The sequence below is a fragment of the Corythoichthys intestinalis genome, chromosome 18 (genome assembly GCF_030265065.1).
Source record: "Corythoichthys intestinalis isolate RoL2023-P3 chromosome 18, ASM3026506v1, whole genome shotgun sequence".
NCBI classification, from domain to species: domain Eukaryota; kingdom Metazoa; phylum Chordata; class Actinopteri; order Syngnathiformes; family Syngnathidae; genus Corythoichthys; species Corythoichthys intestinalis.
Genome location: NC_080412.1, coordinates 10666625 through 10685585, shown reverse-complemented (window position 1 = coordinate 10685585; position 18961 = coordinate 10666625). Strand labels below are relative to the sequence as shown.

Below are 18961 nucleotides of genomic sequence, written 5' to 3'. Positions count from 1 at the left end.
AACAACGGACACATCCAAAATCGGTGCAGTTTTACCTAATGAAACCTAACATGGTTGTTTTCTTAATCCCTCCTGATAAGTGGCTGTCGCTCTGGCAGGCTTTGGAACAGGGAGAATGTTTTGGGGAGCTGAGGCCACGCCCAAACGCGCCCTTTGCACTTGACGACGACGGCGGCCACGCATAGAGTCAGGAAGACGCTGCAGAGGCTTGCGAGCAATAGCCACGGCCACACGGCGTGGACTTCCTCCAGGTAAGGACGCCAAGACTCATACAGAAGCTGGTCTGTGGCAAGAATGAGGAAAGAATATGCAAGGTTACCGTGGGTAATCAAAAAGTCTTAAAATGTCTTAAATGTAAAATCCAGATAGTCAAAGTCTTAGATTTAATGGAAAATTACAGTAGGTATTTAATTTCCAGACGATGCGTTTAATGCCAGGGAAATCACTGCAGTCTGCCGTAAAACTTTTAATGGTGTGTATGTGTTTTATAATGGCCATGCACTATAGGCCTATATGAGAGTGAATTAATTTGTGGTAAATGGGGACCAGAACTCGCCGCGATAAGTAAAAAATTGCGAAGAACCTTACCTACCAATTTTTTTCCCCCAGTGTGTTCAATGTATTCAGATTTTGCATTGGAAAGAGATACATATAAGACGTTTCCCTTTTTCCCCCCAAAGTATGTCTATATGCTGCCATAGCAGATTCATGGCGCATTAAGCCCCGAAGTATTTTTAATTTGTCGGTTTTACCCTGGAAACCCCCGTTTACGGACGTCGCGCAACCGCTTTTGTTTCAACCCAGCCATAAAAAGAAGGTAAGTAATCGTATTTATTATACGAAATGTCTGTCATTTTTATCTTAGAATTATTAATTGATGTCTAATATTTCATAAAAAAATAAACGACTTAAAAAAAAAAAATCACTCGCATATTTTACACTTTTAAACAAATTATGTCTCAATGAAAAAAATGGTGTCTGTAAAAAAGTCACGCATATCTACCTCATAACTCGCTTAATTGTATTTTTTTTGTTACTGTCGCATTCTCTTTGATATGTTAGTATTATTATTATTATTATTTTTTTTTTTTTGTAAACTTGTCCTGTTCAGCTGTTTGACACGGAGAATGGAAGTCTACGTGTCCGGTTGGTCTGAACAGTTTTAATGTTTCACATTGAGAGTCTGACGTACTCCCATTGTGATCATACAACATACCTCATTTATTATGACAAAGCAGCAAACAGGAAGGGGTTATGGGGGAACAGAAGAAAAGAAGCACAAGAGAAGAAAGAAACACGGACAAAAACAACAAGAAATACATAGAACGCCTTCACTAACTATTAATATGTTGGTGCTATCGTCAGCTAGATGTATTTCCAGTTGACACAATGTGGGGGGCCTGTTGACCAGGGAAAGAAGGGGACGGTGGGATATTCTCCGATATGTTAGATGATAAATAATTGATCCGAACAAAGAAAAATTGAAAAAAAAAGTTTAAAAGAGTAAATATATGAAAATGAACATCTTGACCACTCCTTGATGTCTGCGATTTCTGCATCGCGACCCTTGTTATATTACCATGTTTCACCCATAAAATCTGCCAAAAACCTGGCTGTGGCCATATATCTTGTTAAAATCATGGCATCTTTAATTCTGCTCTTTTGTGCTCTTTCCTTCAGTTAAGGTTTTGCTGTTTAATTTTATTTTTTTTAAATGCCCTCCCATTCAAAATTTTTCTTCCCCCAGAAAATTGAGATTTTAAGCTTTCCAATGATGTATCACACATGCATATAGGACTTTTTTTTTTTTTTTTTGGCCAAACTTGGGGTCTCAGGGTGAAACCTGAAGTCACCTGAGTGTTTTCCGCCATATATATTTTAATAACTTAACAAGTTAACCCTTTAACACCGAACGTGTTGGCAGCGACGCGTTTACGCATATTGTCTTTGAAGCTTCGTCACGCTTTAATTACGTCACCCACGTGCCGCTGGTTGGTCTCGTTTGAAAGTGCGGAAGTTGATGTCCACACCAGTTTTTATTTGAAGTCAATCGGCCAAGAAAAACGGGAGATAATGTCATTTGAGTTTTATAGTTTTATTGCACTCATAAATATGCATTAAAACGCTGCATGGACCATGTATCCATCTCCATATTTCTTGTCCTTTTTCAAAACCGAAAGCAGCACAAAAGACTACATATCCCAAGAGTCGTTGTGATGTCAAGAAGGACAAACCGAATGTGATCATTTTTAATAAATTTCCGAGCGAGGCGCCAACTATTAAAAGGGAGGCATGCGACGCAAGCAACGGCCGGTTGGTTTGAGCGAGCGACTTTGAAACGTGCAGAACGAATCTAAAACTACATTTCGCGCAAGCTAAAGCATTATTTCATTAACTCAAGGAAGAAGATGAGCCGTATTTGTCGTTGTTTTCTTGGGATGAGTCGGCGTCTCGGCGAGTAGAAGTGACAGCAGTGCGCAAAGCCGCAAACGGCGAAAGAGTAGGCTGTGTGACGTTGTGTGTGACGCAGCTCCGTGACCTGTTCAAGAAGAAGCTTTATTGAGTGCGCAAATAAAAAAAAAACGTTATTGTGTCGCATGCCTGAAAAATTTGAATTGAACTGAACTACTTGTCAATATTTCTTAAAATACTTTTTTCCAAAGTTATACAGTATATATTTTTTCTTCACTATAATCTTTTCAATTTTTATGTAGATGTGTGTTCGAGAAGCTTGATTGCATGTACGTAAATACTTTTGATAAGGTGATGGGTACAACACCTAACTTCACAAAGAGATATCCTCCAAATTCTTTTTGTGTTAGATGATATATATATATTTTTTCTCAGTATTTTGCACAGTATATAACCTGTTTTGACCATAGTATGTGTACAGGCCAAAAATTCCTATGACCATACCTGCTGTTTGTGTTTATTTGTCAAACATAAAACTATTCAATCTTATTTTTTCTATTGAATGTTTATCCTAACAAGTTGAATAAATATTATCAAACTTCAAAACGGTTGGTCGAGCATGTTTGGTTGTCAATGGCACATCAACATTACAAATTTTGAAAAAAGATTTCGGGATTTTTTTTGTCTTTTCGGGTCCAAAATGTGGATTATAATTGGTCAGTGAAGAAAACAACAGTTTAGACATGAAGATCAAGGTGTCCTGAAAAAAGGGACCCAACTTGGCCATTGTAAACATTTTTTTTCTTTGAAATATAAAGGCAGCATCAAATGCATGCAAATTCGGCCAAAATAGGCTTAGGTGAGAAAGGGTTAAACGATGATTGACGCATGCGGCGCTTTGAAGTTCCTGTCTCTGGCAAGATCAAACCCAAACGTCTCTCATCATCGTTACCTATAATAAGCAAATCCAGTGCACTACCTGATCAACAAAGAGCAGGGAGGGAGGGAGGGAGAGTGAGACTACGCGATTGGCTCGGGACAGCTCATCTGTATTTATTTATTAATTGAAAAAACATCTGCGGTGGACTGAGGGCGCAAAGTTTGAAGCACGAAGTAGCGAGGGATCACTGTATATGTTATACCGAACGTTGTCTGCAACCTCAGCGAATGTCAGCAACTCGTAGACCAAAAGATTATTGATATGCTCCCACCAAGAATCGATATATCGTTTTAAAAAGGTGTCACTGTTTAAAAAAATGGAACCATGGAAGCACCACATTGCTACCAAAATTAGAATAGTGCCTACATGAGCTCAAGGGCTGCCATTGAAGGCGCTTGACTTCCAACTCATTTTGACTGGATTTGGATGTCTAGCACCGTCACTGGCACTGAAACCAGAGCATTCGCAGCCAGTCTTTTGTAGGCATTTACAGAGTCACTTCCTATTCATTGTGTGACATTCTCGAATCAGCTCCTTTTCAATAACTCTAAATCAACAGGAAGCAACCCGTAAATGCCTCAACAGGGAAGGAACTGTTAAAAAATGACCAGGAAATGACATAAACTGCCCCAAAATGAACTTCTTGCCTGGCAGTGGCTGCCACTGACGGCCATAGACGTCCTATCCGTTAGAAGTGGGACGGTTGGCACCCTCCCAGTTCAAATATATTGGACGTCTACTAGTGATAAACTCATTCCAATTCACAGCTTGTGTTTCTGTTTGTTGTTCTGTAGAATATCCTAGAAAGACTTCCTGACTCGTGTATCGCCATATGGTGAGATGATCGTTATTGTGAACCTTGTATCGCCAATCATATCGTATCGCGAAGTACCCAAAGGTTCCACTCCCACTCCCAAGACTTTTTCCTTCAGGATAATGGAGGTCAAAGCCGTTGAGTGGCACATGGGAGGAGAAAAACGCCAGTTACAGTAAAATAAAATAACCTTTTCTCTTCATCACAAATTGTTGCAAAATGTTTTGGTCTTAAATGATAGTTTAAGGTCTTAAAAATGTCAGAAATGACAACATTAAATTTGACGTGTAAAAGGGTGCAAGAACCCTGATGTTCGACTAAAGACAAAATTATCTCTTTTTCGAACTATACACCGCTACTTTGAACTCCAATTGAGTGGAGCGACTTATAGTCAGGCGGGCTGAATTTGCAGTCATTTGTTGAAACAAGGCAAGGCAGCAACTTACTGGCACCCAGCAGGCGAGAGTACTCGTATCCCAGGTTTTTGCTGGTTATGAAGTATTCTCTGTTGGTGTGCAGGGGCAGGAAGGGAACCATGTGATACTCGCTGTTGTGTCCAATGGGGGCGTTGGAAGTTGGGTACTGGGACGGGTTGGGCCTGTGCCTCCTGAGCCATTCTTCATAGAGGCTTGCATTGGAAAGTCACACACACCTTTAGTTGGACTAAAACCAAATGGTGCAACAAAGCACGCAACATTTCCCGAAGGAAATAAATATGAATTTTCATTCGCCCTTTCCAGTCATAATGGATTGGATGTCTAGCACCGTCAATGGCAGCCAGTTCTTTCAGCGAATGCCCTAAAATGGGTTAATGTTTTGAGCTTTGTTTGTTCAAATTTTCTCCTTAAAAATTAGAAAACAAGGAGGGGAGTAAGCTCACGGCAATGACACCCTAACACAAATTTTTAAGACCCCTACTTAAAGCGGAAGTTCAGAATTTTTTACATTTGGCTTAATCTTCGAGGTAGCGGGGGTTCAATTGGTTGGTGGAGTTGATTTTAACAAATTCCGTGCAGTTTTTAAGTTATTTGTTAGTTTCAGGGCTCCGGAGTGGCTAAGCTAGCACGAGTCAATGGGGCCAATTTAGCATGACAATAAAAAAACGATACAGAGCTACGAACAGATCAAACATAGTCAAACAAATTGAAAATGCAGATCATTATTCCAAAACAGCCATGCGGTCAAAACTGTCACAAAAAAACTGACGTAATTCATTTCATTCTGCAGGACTATATTTTTTAGATGCGTAATACAACCACAACAGAGAGGAGATATGCCACTCGGACGGTACAATTTGCGACCTCAAAGCGTTCCAAGCGAATGTAAACAGCAAAGATGGCTGATCGCGACAAGTTGTTTCTTATTTTGGCCATCAAAAGACATTTTGACCTCCAGCAAACCTGCCTTCTAAGCGATCAAATAGTGGAGGCGGATTATCATTGGAACAATGATAATTTTCCAGATCGGAGGTTGGTAACTCTGACTTCCCACCTTCCTCGAATGCAGCATCAGTCTGCTGAGTTATCTGACGGCCGGCGACATGATGAAATGTGTATTTAGAGGCTCCGGAAACAGACAGAAGAAATGGGCAAAGGAAAGTTTCCACAAATTCCCTATGAAAAACGAGGAAAAGTATAAACTGGTTACTTGGTACTGGGTACGACATAAAAAATCATCAGTGAAAAAAAAACGATGTGATATCACTCCGCCCTGCTCCTCTGCAGAGCTTCTGGGTTACAAATGTTGCTGTTGATACTGCAATTATTGACATGCAATGGTAATTTCTAATAACTTTATCCTGAAAACATAGCCAACACTATCGATTGCATGGGTCACTGATGGTTTTCATTTGTGCATATATTGTTTTTTATTGGAATGCTAAGTCGGCCCAATTGACTCGCGCTAGCTTAGCCACTCCGGAGCCCTGAAACTGACAAATAATTAACAAACTACATGGACTTTGTTGAAATCAACTCCACCGACTAATTATCACCGAATGTCAAAAATTCTGAACTTCCCCTTTGAAGGGCAGCTGAAGGCCTTTTTGGATTGCGCTCTTGAGTGTTTTACTCAGTTGAATTGTATTAAATGCATCATTCGCGGTCTCAAAAAGTCACATTAAAAAGAAAAAATAATAATTGACCGCGTAGTTTTTGAGTTATGGCCATAGCAACACCATAGCAACGAGGGACGCGCAGTCCTGCCGGCCGCCACCTCATGAACTAATGCTCATTATATGGTGTCCAGAAGGAGTCACAAGAACAGAGCAAGGGAAATGAACTCTACAACATTTATTTTCGGGAACACTTTACAATAAGGGTCCCTTAATTAACATTAGTTAATGCATTTTGAGACAATAACTAATGTTTAAGTAACATTACAATAATTAATATAATTGCTTATCTAACATTTATTAATATATTAATTAACATGAGTTAATGCATTAGCTTATGCATTAGTTAATGCATTAGGTAATGCATTAGTTAATGCATAACCAGACAGTAACTAATGGTTTGGTAAAATTAAAAAAAAATATAGGCCTATATAGGGTTAGGGTCTTAGTTAAGGGACTCGTGCTACACTTTACAATAAGGGTCCAAAAAGCATTCAGTAATGGTTAATAAAGGTTAGGGGGGGTGGGGGGGGGGGCTTAAGCATTTATAATTTCTTAGTTAAGGGACACATGTGGTACACTTTACAATAAGAGTCCAAAAACATTCAGTAATCGTTAATTAAGGTTAAGTAATACTTATTAGGTACGTTCACGAGAAATAATACCATACTTAAGGTTACAGTAGGTTAGCAGCACCCAAGGACTCACAGAGCAATGTTTCTCATTTTAAAATAAAATAATCACTTACTAGTACCAGTATACATTAATAACTTTTTATTAATGCACTAATGTATATGTGAATTAATGTTAAGTAATGTATTATATATTACAACCTAACTTTAAGTATGGTATTATTTCACGTGAAATTTTCGTATTTCACGAAATTATAAAATGCTTAAATTAACAAACCCTAAACCCCAACCTTATATAGGCCTATATATATTTTTTTAATTTTACCAAACTATTAGTTACTGTCTGGTTATGCATTAACTTATGCATTCACTCATGTTAATTAATATATTAATAAATGTTAGATAAACAATTATATTAATTATTGTAATTTTACTTAAACATTAGTTATTGTTTTAAAATGCATTAACTAATGGAATAACTTATGTTAATTAATATATTATTAAATGTTAGATAAGGGATTAAATGAATTATTGTCATGTTACTTTAACATGAGTTATTGTCTAAAAATGCATTAACTTATGTTAATTAAGGGACCCTTATTGTAAAGTGTTACCTTATTTTCTGGTACAAAACCAAGCTGGCCAAAATTTCAAAATCTTCATAATCTGATTCGCACGAAAATCTTTACAATATAATGCTTTGGATCGAGGACAGAAATCGTAACAAGGTGAGTTGTGTAACGTGTTCGTCACCTGTCCACAAAGGAATGGTGCAGGAGGAAAACGGGGTCGTTTGCCGAGCCCTGCACTGACGACATTGATCCGTTCATAAAGACGTGCAGAGCAGCGTGCATGCCCATACGGGTGCTGCCACCCAAGCCAGTCTGGGGGTCCCCAAATCCTAGCAAAGTGACAAACGGGGTAATATGCATAAGGTATTTACAGCCCCACATCCACCCCCCTATTAATACAACCTTCGATGGTGTTCCGAAAGCTCATGTTAGCGCTGCGGTCCATTGCGCCTGTGTCGTAGTTGGCCAGGCTGAGGGTAAAGGCCACCTCCGCGGAAGTGGGCAGACGAGCCACCCGGCTGCGGTCGTGGTTGCCTGGGTTACGGCGAATGGGGCCCTCTGCCAGAGCATTACACAAGATGCCGCGGGCGTTGTAGTCCTGTGCTCGGGAGCACAGCGACTGATAAAGCAGATGAGCAATGTAGGTAAGTAACACATTGGCTGCCATTGACTGCGCTAGACGTCGAATGCATGTTGACTGGGAGGGGCAAATGTTCATTTGCCTCTCCCAGTCAACATGCATTGGATGTCTAAGCGCTGTCAATAGCACTGAAAGAAGACCACTCAGAGCCAGTCCTCCCAGTTTGAATGAATTGGATTTCTTTTGTTGTCAATACCAGGCAACGAATTAATGGCGTTCAAGAATATTTATACAAATTGGCTTCCACTGACAGCAATAGACATCAAAACCATTTTAACTGGGACGGCAAGCAAGGCAACAAAAGGTAATTCCAAGAGATTTACATTACTTCACATTGTCTGGATTTCTTTTTGGTCCAAGGCCATTACGTGTTTTGTAGACCAGCAGTAACATTTTGTATTATATCCCTTGACTCACAGGAAGCCAGTGTAAAGATATGACTGGTGTAATATGGACCGTTTTCTTGTATTTGTAAGGAATCTACTAAAGATAAATGCTTGGTTAAGATTTTCCATTTCTTGTTTGGACAGAAGCCCTTACTTCTGATTTAATGTTAAAGGGCCTATGACAGCAAAAAGCATGTTTATTTCATATTTCACACTGCATTTTATGCTCCTGATTAAAACGGACGACTTGGATGTGCGTAGAAGCGATCGATTTATATGTTCAATTTTTTTAATCCCGTGCCATGAAAATGTGTGACTTCATGACTTCCTTCCTTACTGAGGAGGAATGCGAATGTGACGTCACCGGTGTTAGCATCTCACAATACAACATTGCTTTATAGCATGCAGTCGGACTGTGGATTCATTTTATTTTGCGGATTAATTAGTTTAATTTTCGTATCACGCCAGCCAAATGTGTTCCAGGGTTTTGTTGCTGCACCAGGGAGAGGCATATGAGCCTTTTGGGTTTCAAAAAGTTCCTGTTCACCGTGTAGAATGACCAAAACAAGTCTGACAACTGTGGGACTATTGGACTTGAAGTGAGTATGTTAGGGCCTCCGCTCCTCCTTCCTGAGCCCTGCCTCAGGTGAGGGGATTTTGCCAGATTACAGGTCTGATGTCACATGGGTGGAGCGACCACAGCTGTGGGCAATAACCATCAGCCAGCTTTAAAAGCCCAGTGGACGCACCACCACATCGCCCGATCAACTTGTCGTGTTTTCCAGTCAGTTGTTCTCGCAGTCCGATTATACATACTGTATTGCTTTTGACACCCGACTCACGACCTCTTTTCCTTGCCTCCAGGACCTGATCAGCGTGCCCCTTGTCGGATACTTCCGCTTCCCCGGTGAACTGCCAAACCAGACAACCGCCGGCTACTCACTTTGGCATCTACGGTGCCCAACGCAACAATCCTCCTTTCCGCCTGAGAAAAAAAACCCTCTGCTAAATAAACATGACATCAACCTACTCTGCTTCCCCTTTGTCTGCGTGGGGATCCTCCCCCTGGTTCCGCGATCCCTAACAGAGTAAACATCGTGTTTTGTGTTATGTCAAATACTGGGATCAAGGTACACGTTTTAATAAGGAGGTGGCTTGCATTTTGTGGGTGACAATGCTCCTTATCAACTGAGAAGGCCACTCGGCCCACGATCAACGACTTGTCGCACACACCCCTTGGTCCTCTTCGCGTGCCCACCGGGAGAGCGCTATACTCGGCTGATGCTCGTGCGATTCTCCATATCGTCCAGACTTCCAGCCCCCTTTGCCCTCTTTGTGTGCCCGGCAATAGACCACTATCCTCGGGTTAGGCTCAGGCAGCTACGCGCTCCTCTGACGTCGACGGGTTTGTCTGGCGGTCATTTTCCAGCTGCTTCTGCGGCAAACGAGCTCTCCTGCCCGCAGCAGGGGAACAACTAGGTATAACTTGCCGCCGACGGCGGTTTGCAGGGTGGTGAAGACAATCGACAACGCCGCTACTGTGTAACATGATCTGGGGTAGTTTTGTGTGATGTTTCGATTCGAAAGGCGAGAATAAGGCTTGGAAAGGCTGCTCGGTTCAGGTTAGCATGTCGGCTAGCACTGTCACGTACGAGACGGAGGACCCAGTTGCATATCGCAGACACAGGATTTTATTGATGTTGACAGGCAAGGCAAGGCAAAACTATCAGGTCAAGTAATAATGGCAAGTTGACATGCAGACCTATGTTGGATCGCTGACGACCTGACACTGGATGTTGTCTGCTCGAGGTTTGTATAGTGTTCTCAGTTATTCTTTATGACATAATAAAGGGCTTTGTGATGCATGAGTGTGAAGCAATATGATGAAACATTACTAGCTGAAATTACTAGCTGAAACATTACACATGCAAGAAGATGAAACATTAATGGCTGAAATATTAATACGTGACAGAACCCCCCTCTCAAGGGACGGCTCCAGAAGTCCCAAGGATTGAGCCCATCGAGGGCTACTAATCAGAGTCCATGGCCTCATCCCCTGAGGGCATTGGTTCAATCTCAGAGTCCATGGACTCATCCACCGAGGGCATCGGCTCAATCTCCTCTTCGCCAGTGGAGGAATCAACTACCGATGGCACAGGCTCGGTCCGTCGACGGTTGGCTCTGATGGCATAACCAGAAACAGACTTTAACAGAGCGGTACGAGCTTGAGACCAGATTCGACGACATCTCCGTACGCAGGCTTGGGCGGAAAGGCAGCAAGAGTCACCTTCCTGGCTGGCGAACGGGGCGGTTGATAGCCGAAGACCGTGTGAAAGGGAGACAGGCCGATGGCAGAGCTGGGAAGGGAGTTGTGAGCGTATTCCACCCACAGCAGATGTTGCGTCCAGGAATGGGGGTTTCGTGAAGCCATGCAGCGGAGAGATGTCTCAAGCTCTTGGTTGAGCCTTTCCGACTGGCCGTTTGACTCGGGGTGATAGCCTGACGTGAGGCTCGCTGTGGCTCCCAGGAGGCGGCAGAACTCCTTCCAGAAAGAGGATGCAAACTGCGGACCCCGGTCAGATACGACATCCCTCGGTAGTCCGTGAATTCGGAACACCTGCTCCATAACCACCTGTGCCGTCTTCTTAGCAGTGGGCAATCTTGGCAGTGGGATGAAGTGGGCCATCTTGATGAACCTGTCCACGACCGTGAGAATGACAGTGTTTCCTTCAGAAGGAGGGAGTCCAGTTACAAAGTCCATTGATATATGGGACCAAGGGCGTTTGGGGACTGGCAGGGGTTGGAGCAAGCCGGCTGGGGGACGGCTGGTGGTCTTGTTCTGGCTACAGGTGGGGCAGGCCTTCACGAAGTCTTGGACATCTGTTCTCAACGATGGCCACCAGAATCGCTGGGAGAGCAGGTGGATGGTGCGTGTGACCCCAGGGTGGCAAGCAAGGTGGGAGTTGTGGCCCCACTGGATCACCTGGGACCTCAGATTATCAGGAACAAAGAGGCAACCAGTGGGGCAGGCGCTGGGGCCAGGCTGATCCCGGATGGCTTCTTTAACCTGCTCCTCAATGTTCCAGGTAAGCGTGGAAACTAGGCAGGATTCCGGGTTAACAGGACTGACAGATTCAGGGTTGGTGGGTATGATCGCCTTCCTCAGGCAGGTCTGGTGGCATCTACTGCCCCATTCTCGTACCACTCCAGTTTCCCAATCTATGTTAGGGTTGTGCTGGCGCAGCCACGGGTACCCAAGGATGAGAGGCTGACCTGGTGAGGGGAGCAGATAGAACTGGATGGACTCGTGGTGGTTTCCGGACAGAAGCATGGTCACCGGGGCTGAGATGTGGGTCACTGTGCCGAGTAGATGTCCATCCAGAGCTCGTGCAGGAACGGATGGGGAAAGTTGGTGACGCCGAATGCCGAGCTGCTGGGCCAGATCCACATCCATGATGTTGGCCTCCGCTCCAGAGTCGATGAGAGCGGTCAAGTGATGGGTAGTGTCAGTCAGCAGGAGGCGAGTTTGGAGAAGGGGTTTACGAATGGGGGGAGACAGAAGACACGTTGAGCTCACCCGAATCTCCCCGACATCTGGTGAGCTCTGGCTTTTGCTGGGCAGGTTGCGATTCGATGACTGGTGAGCTCTGGCTTTTGCTGGGCAAGTTGCGATTCGATGACTCTCACCTCCGCAGTACAGACACAGGTTCTGGTGAGCTCTGGCTTTTGCTGGGCAGGTTGCGATTCGATGACCCTCACCTCCGCAGTACAGACACAGGTTAGAGGTGAAACGTCGCTGGCGCTCTTCAGGAGTTAGGGCAGCACGGCCGATCTCCATGGGCACAGGCTGGTTTAGATGAGTGGGAGTAGCAACTGGAACAGGCTGAGATGCAGCTACTGGAACAGGCTGAGAAGCAGCGGGTGCGTTCCGACCTCCCCTCTCTCGCCGTCGGGTCTGAATCCGACGATCAATGCGGTTTACAAGGGCAATGGCTTCATCAAGGGTTCTGGGTAAATCATAGGAGACGAGCTCATCCTTGATGTAGTCCGCCAGGCTGTGATAGAATGCGTCGATCACAGCTTCCATGTTCCAATCGCTTTGCCTCACCAGAGTTCGGAATTCAATCAAATACACTGACAATGACTGACTGCCTTGATGGATGTTCATAAGAGCGCGGGATGTCTCAGTGTTAGCAAAGCCCGGGTCGAACACTTTGATCATTTCATCGGCAAAGGCATTGAAGTTGTTACAAGCTGGTGTTTGTCTCTCAAATTCCGCTGTTCCCCAAAGCCGAGCCCGACCAGTCAAGTGGGTGATGACGTATCCAACCTTAGCCCCTTCGGTTGAAAAGGTCCGGGGTTGCAGGGAAAATTGGACCTTGCAGCTTGTCAGAAACGCTCGTACCTGAGTTGGGTCGCTGTTAAAACGTTCGGGGTCTCCAATCTTGGGCTCGGGAGCGTCAATAGCCAAGGCTGGGTTCACCGGAGCCGAGGCTTCTGGAACCAGATCATGGGATTGTGATGGCGATGGAGTTGCCAGTTTGGTGAGAGTTTGGATCACCTGAGTCAGTTGTTCTTGCTGTTGCTGGAGTTGCTGCTGGTGTTCGTGGCCGATCTGGATTAACGATGTGAGGTCACCAGACATCCGGGAGACCTTCTTTTCCGTTTGGTGAAGACGATTCAGAACTGAGGGTTGATACGCTGGCTTCATTTTGGTCAGGTCGTACTGTCACGTACGAGACGGAGGACCCAGTTGCGTATCGCAGACACAGGATTTTATTGATGTTGACAGGCAAGGCAAGGCAAAACTATCAGGTCAAGCGATAATGGCAAGTTGACATGCAGACCTATGTTGGATCGCTGACGACCTGACACTGGATGTTGTCTGCTCGAGGTTTATATAGTGTTCTCAGTTATTCTTTATGACATAATAAAGGGCTTTGTGATGCATGAGTGTGAAGCAATATGATGAAACATTACTAGCTGAAATTACTAGCTGAAACATTATACATGCAAGAAGATGAAACATTAATGGCTGAAATATTAATACGTGACAGTCGGCTAGCAGTCATGCCTCCTGGTTTGTTCACCCTCACTGAAGCCGGGGCAGGGAAATGACAAAAGCCGGACTAACTCCGGTGGCATAAAATATCGTTCGGGACGTGCAAGAAGTTTTGACCATTATGGAGTAATTTTGCCATGTCGTACTGAATAAATGCATTTTAAATATTTCATATTTCATTTATCACAAGACTCCTATTTGTCATGACCATACTATTTATTTAGCAATCGGGGAAATACCTAAAATATCCTGTAAAAATATTGAGTAGAGAGATTGAAACAATGACATTTTGCTGCTGTCTTCGTGCCATTTTCCTCATACTGAAAAATTCCCCCTTTAACGGGCTGAATTCTAAATCGGATGAAATCGTGACTCTGCTGATGTCATCCTCCAGCTGGGGACGCTAGAGCGCTATGACAGGCAGGGCTACATGGCAGATTAAAGGACTAATTTCTCTTATCTGCGCTTTGCCAAATTGTTGTGTATATATTTGAATCGTCTCAAAATGTGATTGTAATTCACATCATAATGCTATTTAAGATTTTTTTTATGCTGTCACTGGCACTTTATGTCGTTCATAGCAAATAAATTAAGCAATCTGAGTTAAAAAGATTTTCACACCTGTCGCCGTCAATGAGTTAAAAGAAACAACTTATATTTACCCTCCAAGAAGAGAAGACTGAGCCGGGACTAAGCAGACTAGGGTTCCGGGGGTTTTGGCCCCCCATCAGCTGGTCCGTACACACATCGCATCCCTGCGCGTCCCTCCAGTCCCAGTAGGGGATGGCGAAGCTGTCGTCCCCTGTTATTTTCCTTATCTGGCGCTCCCAATACAGCAGGTAGACACGGTGCCACGGCAGGAACCCCGGAGCCCAGTGTGCAAAGTCCACGTCGGCCCAAATGTTCCCCGGCCCGCCCAGTAAGGCATCACGGGACACATAGTAATGCATCCACACAAAAATGTCGTACACGGAAACGTTGGCGAAGGCGGGGTTGGATCCGTTCCCCATCTCCTGATAGGTTCCCGTGGCAACCACATAGTCCTCACTGGGTGTCTGCTTGGCCAGGTTAAGGTAAGACACCAGTTGGGTCTTCTCGGCTCGGGTCAGGTGGAAAACATTCCTCCGGAGGGACTACCTTCTTTCTTGGCAGTTTTCCCCATAATAGCCGAACTTGCAATCAGCACAGTTGAACCCCATGAAGTTACCCATGCACTGGCAGGTTCGGTTGTAGAACACCAGAGGCCACTTCTCCCGGTCGTCCAACCCTCTGAAAGGGTACTGCGCCCCGTCCGGGTTATCGGGTACCACCACGTCCCTGCAGAAGCCTCGACCGGTGCTGGCCCCGCACGCCGAGCCGTCCACATCCGAAGGTGGGCAGCACTCCTTGGCCAGGAGGGCCTGACGGGTGGTGCACAGGCGCGGGAACTGTTGGAGGCCCGATGCCCAAAAGAGCGTGAAAACTACGGCTGCAGCACACCACATCACTGCAGGCATGAAATCAAGATGTGGATTAAACTCTTTCACGCTTTCAGGCCGGAAAAAGTCTTCCCTGTCAGAAACCCCCCTCTCACTTGCTGATCTGGTCACATGGCGCTTAACCTCAGATGGAGGTTTGCACTGATGCTATTAAGGAGCTCACAAGCACTCAGACAAAAATAATTAGCCATGAAATTGCACATTTTTTAAAAAGTAAGAGCAAAAGAGTGCATCCAACTTTTGCCCAAGTGGACACATGTAAAACCTGCATTTTACATGCACATTGTTACTGTGCGTATTATATTTTGGTTATTAAATTGTAGGTGTAATCACTTTTTCCCTCAGCTTAATTAATGGGATACTTCGTCTAATACTCTGTTTTGAGTCGCTATTGCACTACTAATAAGAAAATGTTGCCTATGTACCTTTCTACAATTACTTCAAGAAAATGGTCACAAAGACAGATTTTTCCAATAATTAAAATATTAAGGTTAGGTGAAAAAAGTATTAATTTCCTAAATTTTAATGCTGTAATATGACCGTATGACTTATTTGAGAATATGACGCAATGTGAAGTATTCCAGTGAATTATGTTGCAGGAAGAAAGAAGAAAAAGGAAATTGTATGGGGAGGAATTCTCACCAGGGGAAAAAAAGCTACAGATGGTATCTAAAAGTTAGATTTTCAAGTGAAAAATAAAAAGATGCCTTTCTTTTAGGAATGTAAAGCGCAACATTTCTAGGAAATGCGAAGGGCATTGTCCTTTAATGAGAATACAATTCACATGATTAACCTCAGGGTTAAGCTTTGTGAGTGCTCACAATCACTCAGACAGAACTAAAGTACATAAAAAATGTTTGTTCGTTTGCTCCTTCCAGTCAAAATAAATTGGACGTCTATATATATATATATATAAATATATAAATATATATATATATAATATATATATCGTTGGACGCGAAATGTTTTGAACAGAGTCCAGCTTGAAGCGCCAGTGTGGATCTACCTCGCCATACGCCTTAAATCGAATCCACAATAAGTTAAGGATGTGCTTTAAACCTAAGGATGTACCTAAAAGATTATGTGTTTTTTCTTATCACTTCGTTGATCATTAATGGACAAAATTATAACAACCTGTGCAGCCTGTGTTAACGTGAGGTGTACATTGATACACTGGCTACTTGAGTGACCAAAATGAGGTGAAATTACAAATAATAGTACAGTTGCCGAATGCGGAAGTGCTAACACGGATTTTGTTGTTACAAGGAAATACTACAACCAAAAATAGTATGTCATTTTTTTTATTGCAGATATTGATGAAACACAATCGCAATGAAACATTTGGACAACATGATTCCATTTCTTGTTTTATTTAAAACGATTGGTTGTTGACTGGATGTGCAAAAAAGGTCAATAAATCACAATATATGAAATTGTTAGAAAAATATTAACAAAGCATTAGTCGAGCCTTCCATCATCAAAGAACAGACTTAGTCTTGTAAGTGTTGTGAGGCACATCAAGTTGTCTTCCCTTGCCTAACAGTGTTATCCACCTGCACCTTGCATTCATGCACAATTAAATAATTGTGCCATCCTACACGTACTGATTAGGAACAGGCTCGCAGCAGATAGCATGTGTTGCAGCCACAGCATTAGAGTAGTTGTACTAAAAAATATCACATCATCACAATTACCAATCATCATCGTAATAAATATATCAAAGACAACAAGTCGTTTCCTTCATCGCAGGATTTTAGCTTTGGTATTTTTGAGCCCCGGACACATGAAAATGCAGGGATAGGAAGAACATACCTTCATAACATCAGCAGCAAAATGGCTACATAAACACAAGGTCTTTGTGGTGGCACCGGCTTGGTTCCACAACTGCCTTCACGAACATGTTGTCCTTCCATGTCGTGATGATGGCAGATGGATGCTGTATTTCCAAACTGTCGTTTTTGAAGGAATTTTGATAAGTGATGCCACTCCAGCTCCATTGTTGTTTTGGATGGAGAAAGTGTAAAACGGAAGCCGCGAGCAGAAATGCAGAAGTAAAGCGGAAGTACCTCAGAAACTTGTTTATAAATGGTTAAAAAGATTAAGGCATGGAAGGGTTAATTTGCCCCTCACAATGTATGTATGTATGTATGTATGTATGTATGTATGTATGTATGTACAGTGGGGCAAATAAGTATTTGGTCAACCGCCAATTGTCCAAGTTCTCCTACTTGAAAAGATTAGAGAGGCCTGTAATTGTCAACATGGGTAAATCTCAACCATGAGATACAGAATGTGGGGGGGGGGGGGGGGAAACAGAAAATCACATTGTTTGATTTTTAAAGAATTTATTTCCAAATTAGAGTGGAAAATAAGTATTTGGTCACCTATAAACAAGCAAGATTTCTGGCTGTCAAAGAGGTCTAACTTCTTCTAAAGAGGTCTAACGAGGCTCCACTCGTTACCTGTATTAATGGCACCTGTTTTAACTCATTAACGGTATAAAAGACACCTGTCCACAACCTCAGTCAGTCACACTCCAAACTCTACTATGGCCAAGACCAAAGAGCTGTCTGAGGACACCAGAGACAAAATTGTAGTCCTGCACCAGGCTGGGAAGACTGAATCTGTAATAGGTAAAACACTTGGTTTAAAGAAATCAACTGTGGGAGCAATTATTAGAAAATGGAAGACATACAAGACCACTAATAATCTCCCTCGATCTGGGGCTCCATGCAAGATCTTACCCCCTGGCGTCAAAATGATAACAAGAACGGTGCGCCAAAATCCCAGAACCACACGGGGGGACCTAGTGAATGACCTACAGAGAGCTGGGACTACAGTAACGAAGACACTATCAGTAACACAATGCGCCGCCAGGGACTCAAATCCTGGATTGCTAGACGTTTCCCCCTGCTGAAGCCAGTACATGTCCAGGCCCGTCTGCGGTTCGCTAGAGAGCATTTGGATGATCCAGAAGAGGACTGGGAGGATATGTTATGGTCAGATGAAACCAAAATAGAACTTTTTGGTAGAAACACAGGTTCTCGTGTTTGGAGGAGAAAGATGAACTGCATCTGGAGAACACCATACCCACTGGGAAGCATGGGGGTGGAAACATCATGCTTTGGGGCTGTTTTTCTGCAAAGGGACCAGGATGACTGATCTGTGTAAAGGAAAGAATGAATGAATGTATCGAGAGAGTTTGAGTGAAAATCTCCTTCCATCAGCAAGGGCATTGAAGATGAGACATGGCTGGGTCTTTCAGCATGACAATGATCCCAAACACACAGCCAGGGCAACAAAGGAGTGGCTTCGTAAGAAGCATTTCAAGGTCCTGGAGTGGCCTAGCCAGTCTCCAGATCTCAACCCCATAGAAAATCTGTGGAGGGAGTTGAAAGTCCGTGTTGCCCAACGACAGCCCCAAAACATCACTGCTCTAGAGGAGAACTGCATGGCGGAATGGGCCAAAATACTAGCAACAGTGTGTGAAAAGCTTGCGAAGAATTACAGAAAACATTTGGCCTCCGTTATTGCCAACAAAGGGTACATAACAAAGTATTGAGATGAACTTTTGGTATTGACCAAATACGTATTTGCCACCATGATTTGCAAATAATTTTTTAAAAAATCAAACAATGTGATTTTCTGTTTTTCTTTCCACATTCTGTCTCTCATGGTTGAGGTTTACCCATGTTGATAGTTGCAGGCCTCTCTAATATTTTCAAGTGGGAGAACTTGCACAATTACTGATTGACTAAATACTTATTTGCCCCACTGTATGTATATACTGTATATGTATGAATGTATGTATGTACATATGTATATTCTGTATGTACATATGTATATATATGTATATGTATGTATGTATGTATGTATGTATGCATATATATGTGTGTGTGTATGTATGTACTG

The 18961-nt window shown here is 43.3% G+C and overlaps 1 protein-coding gene across 1 annotated transcript; it reads right to left on the bottom strand.

Moving 5' to 3' along the window:
- Window positions 1–62: 62 nt before the first annotated feature.
- LOC130906833 (tyrosinase-like) lies at window positions 63–15055 on the bottom strand. Its single transcript, XM_057821495.1, is given in 5 exon segments — window positions 63–283; window positions 4613–4794; window positions 7665–7812; window positions 7886–8102; window positions 14234–15055. Coding segments are annotated over 5 exon segments (1590 nt in total).
- Window positions 15056–18961: the final 3906 nt, after the last annotated feature.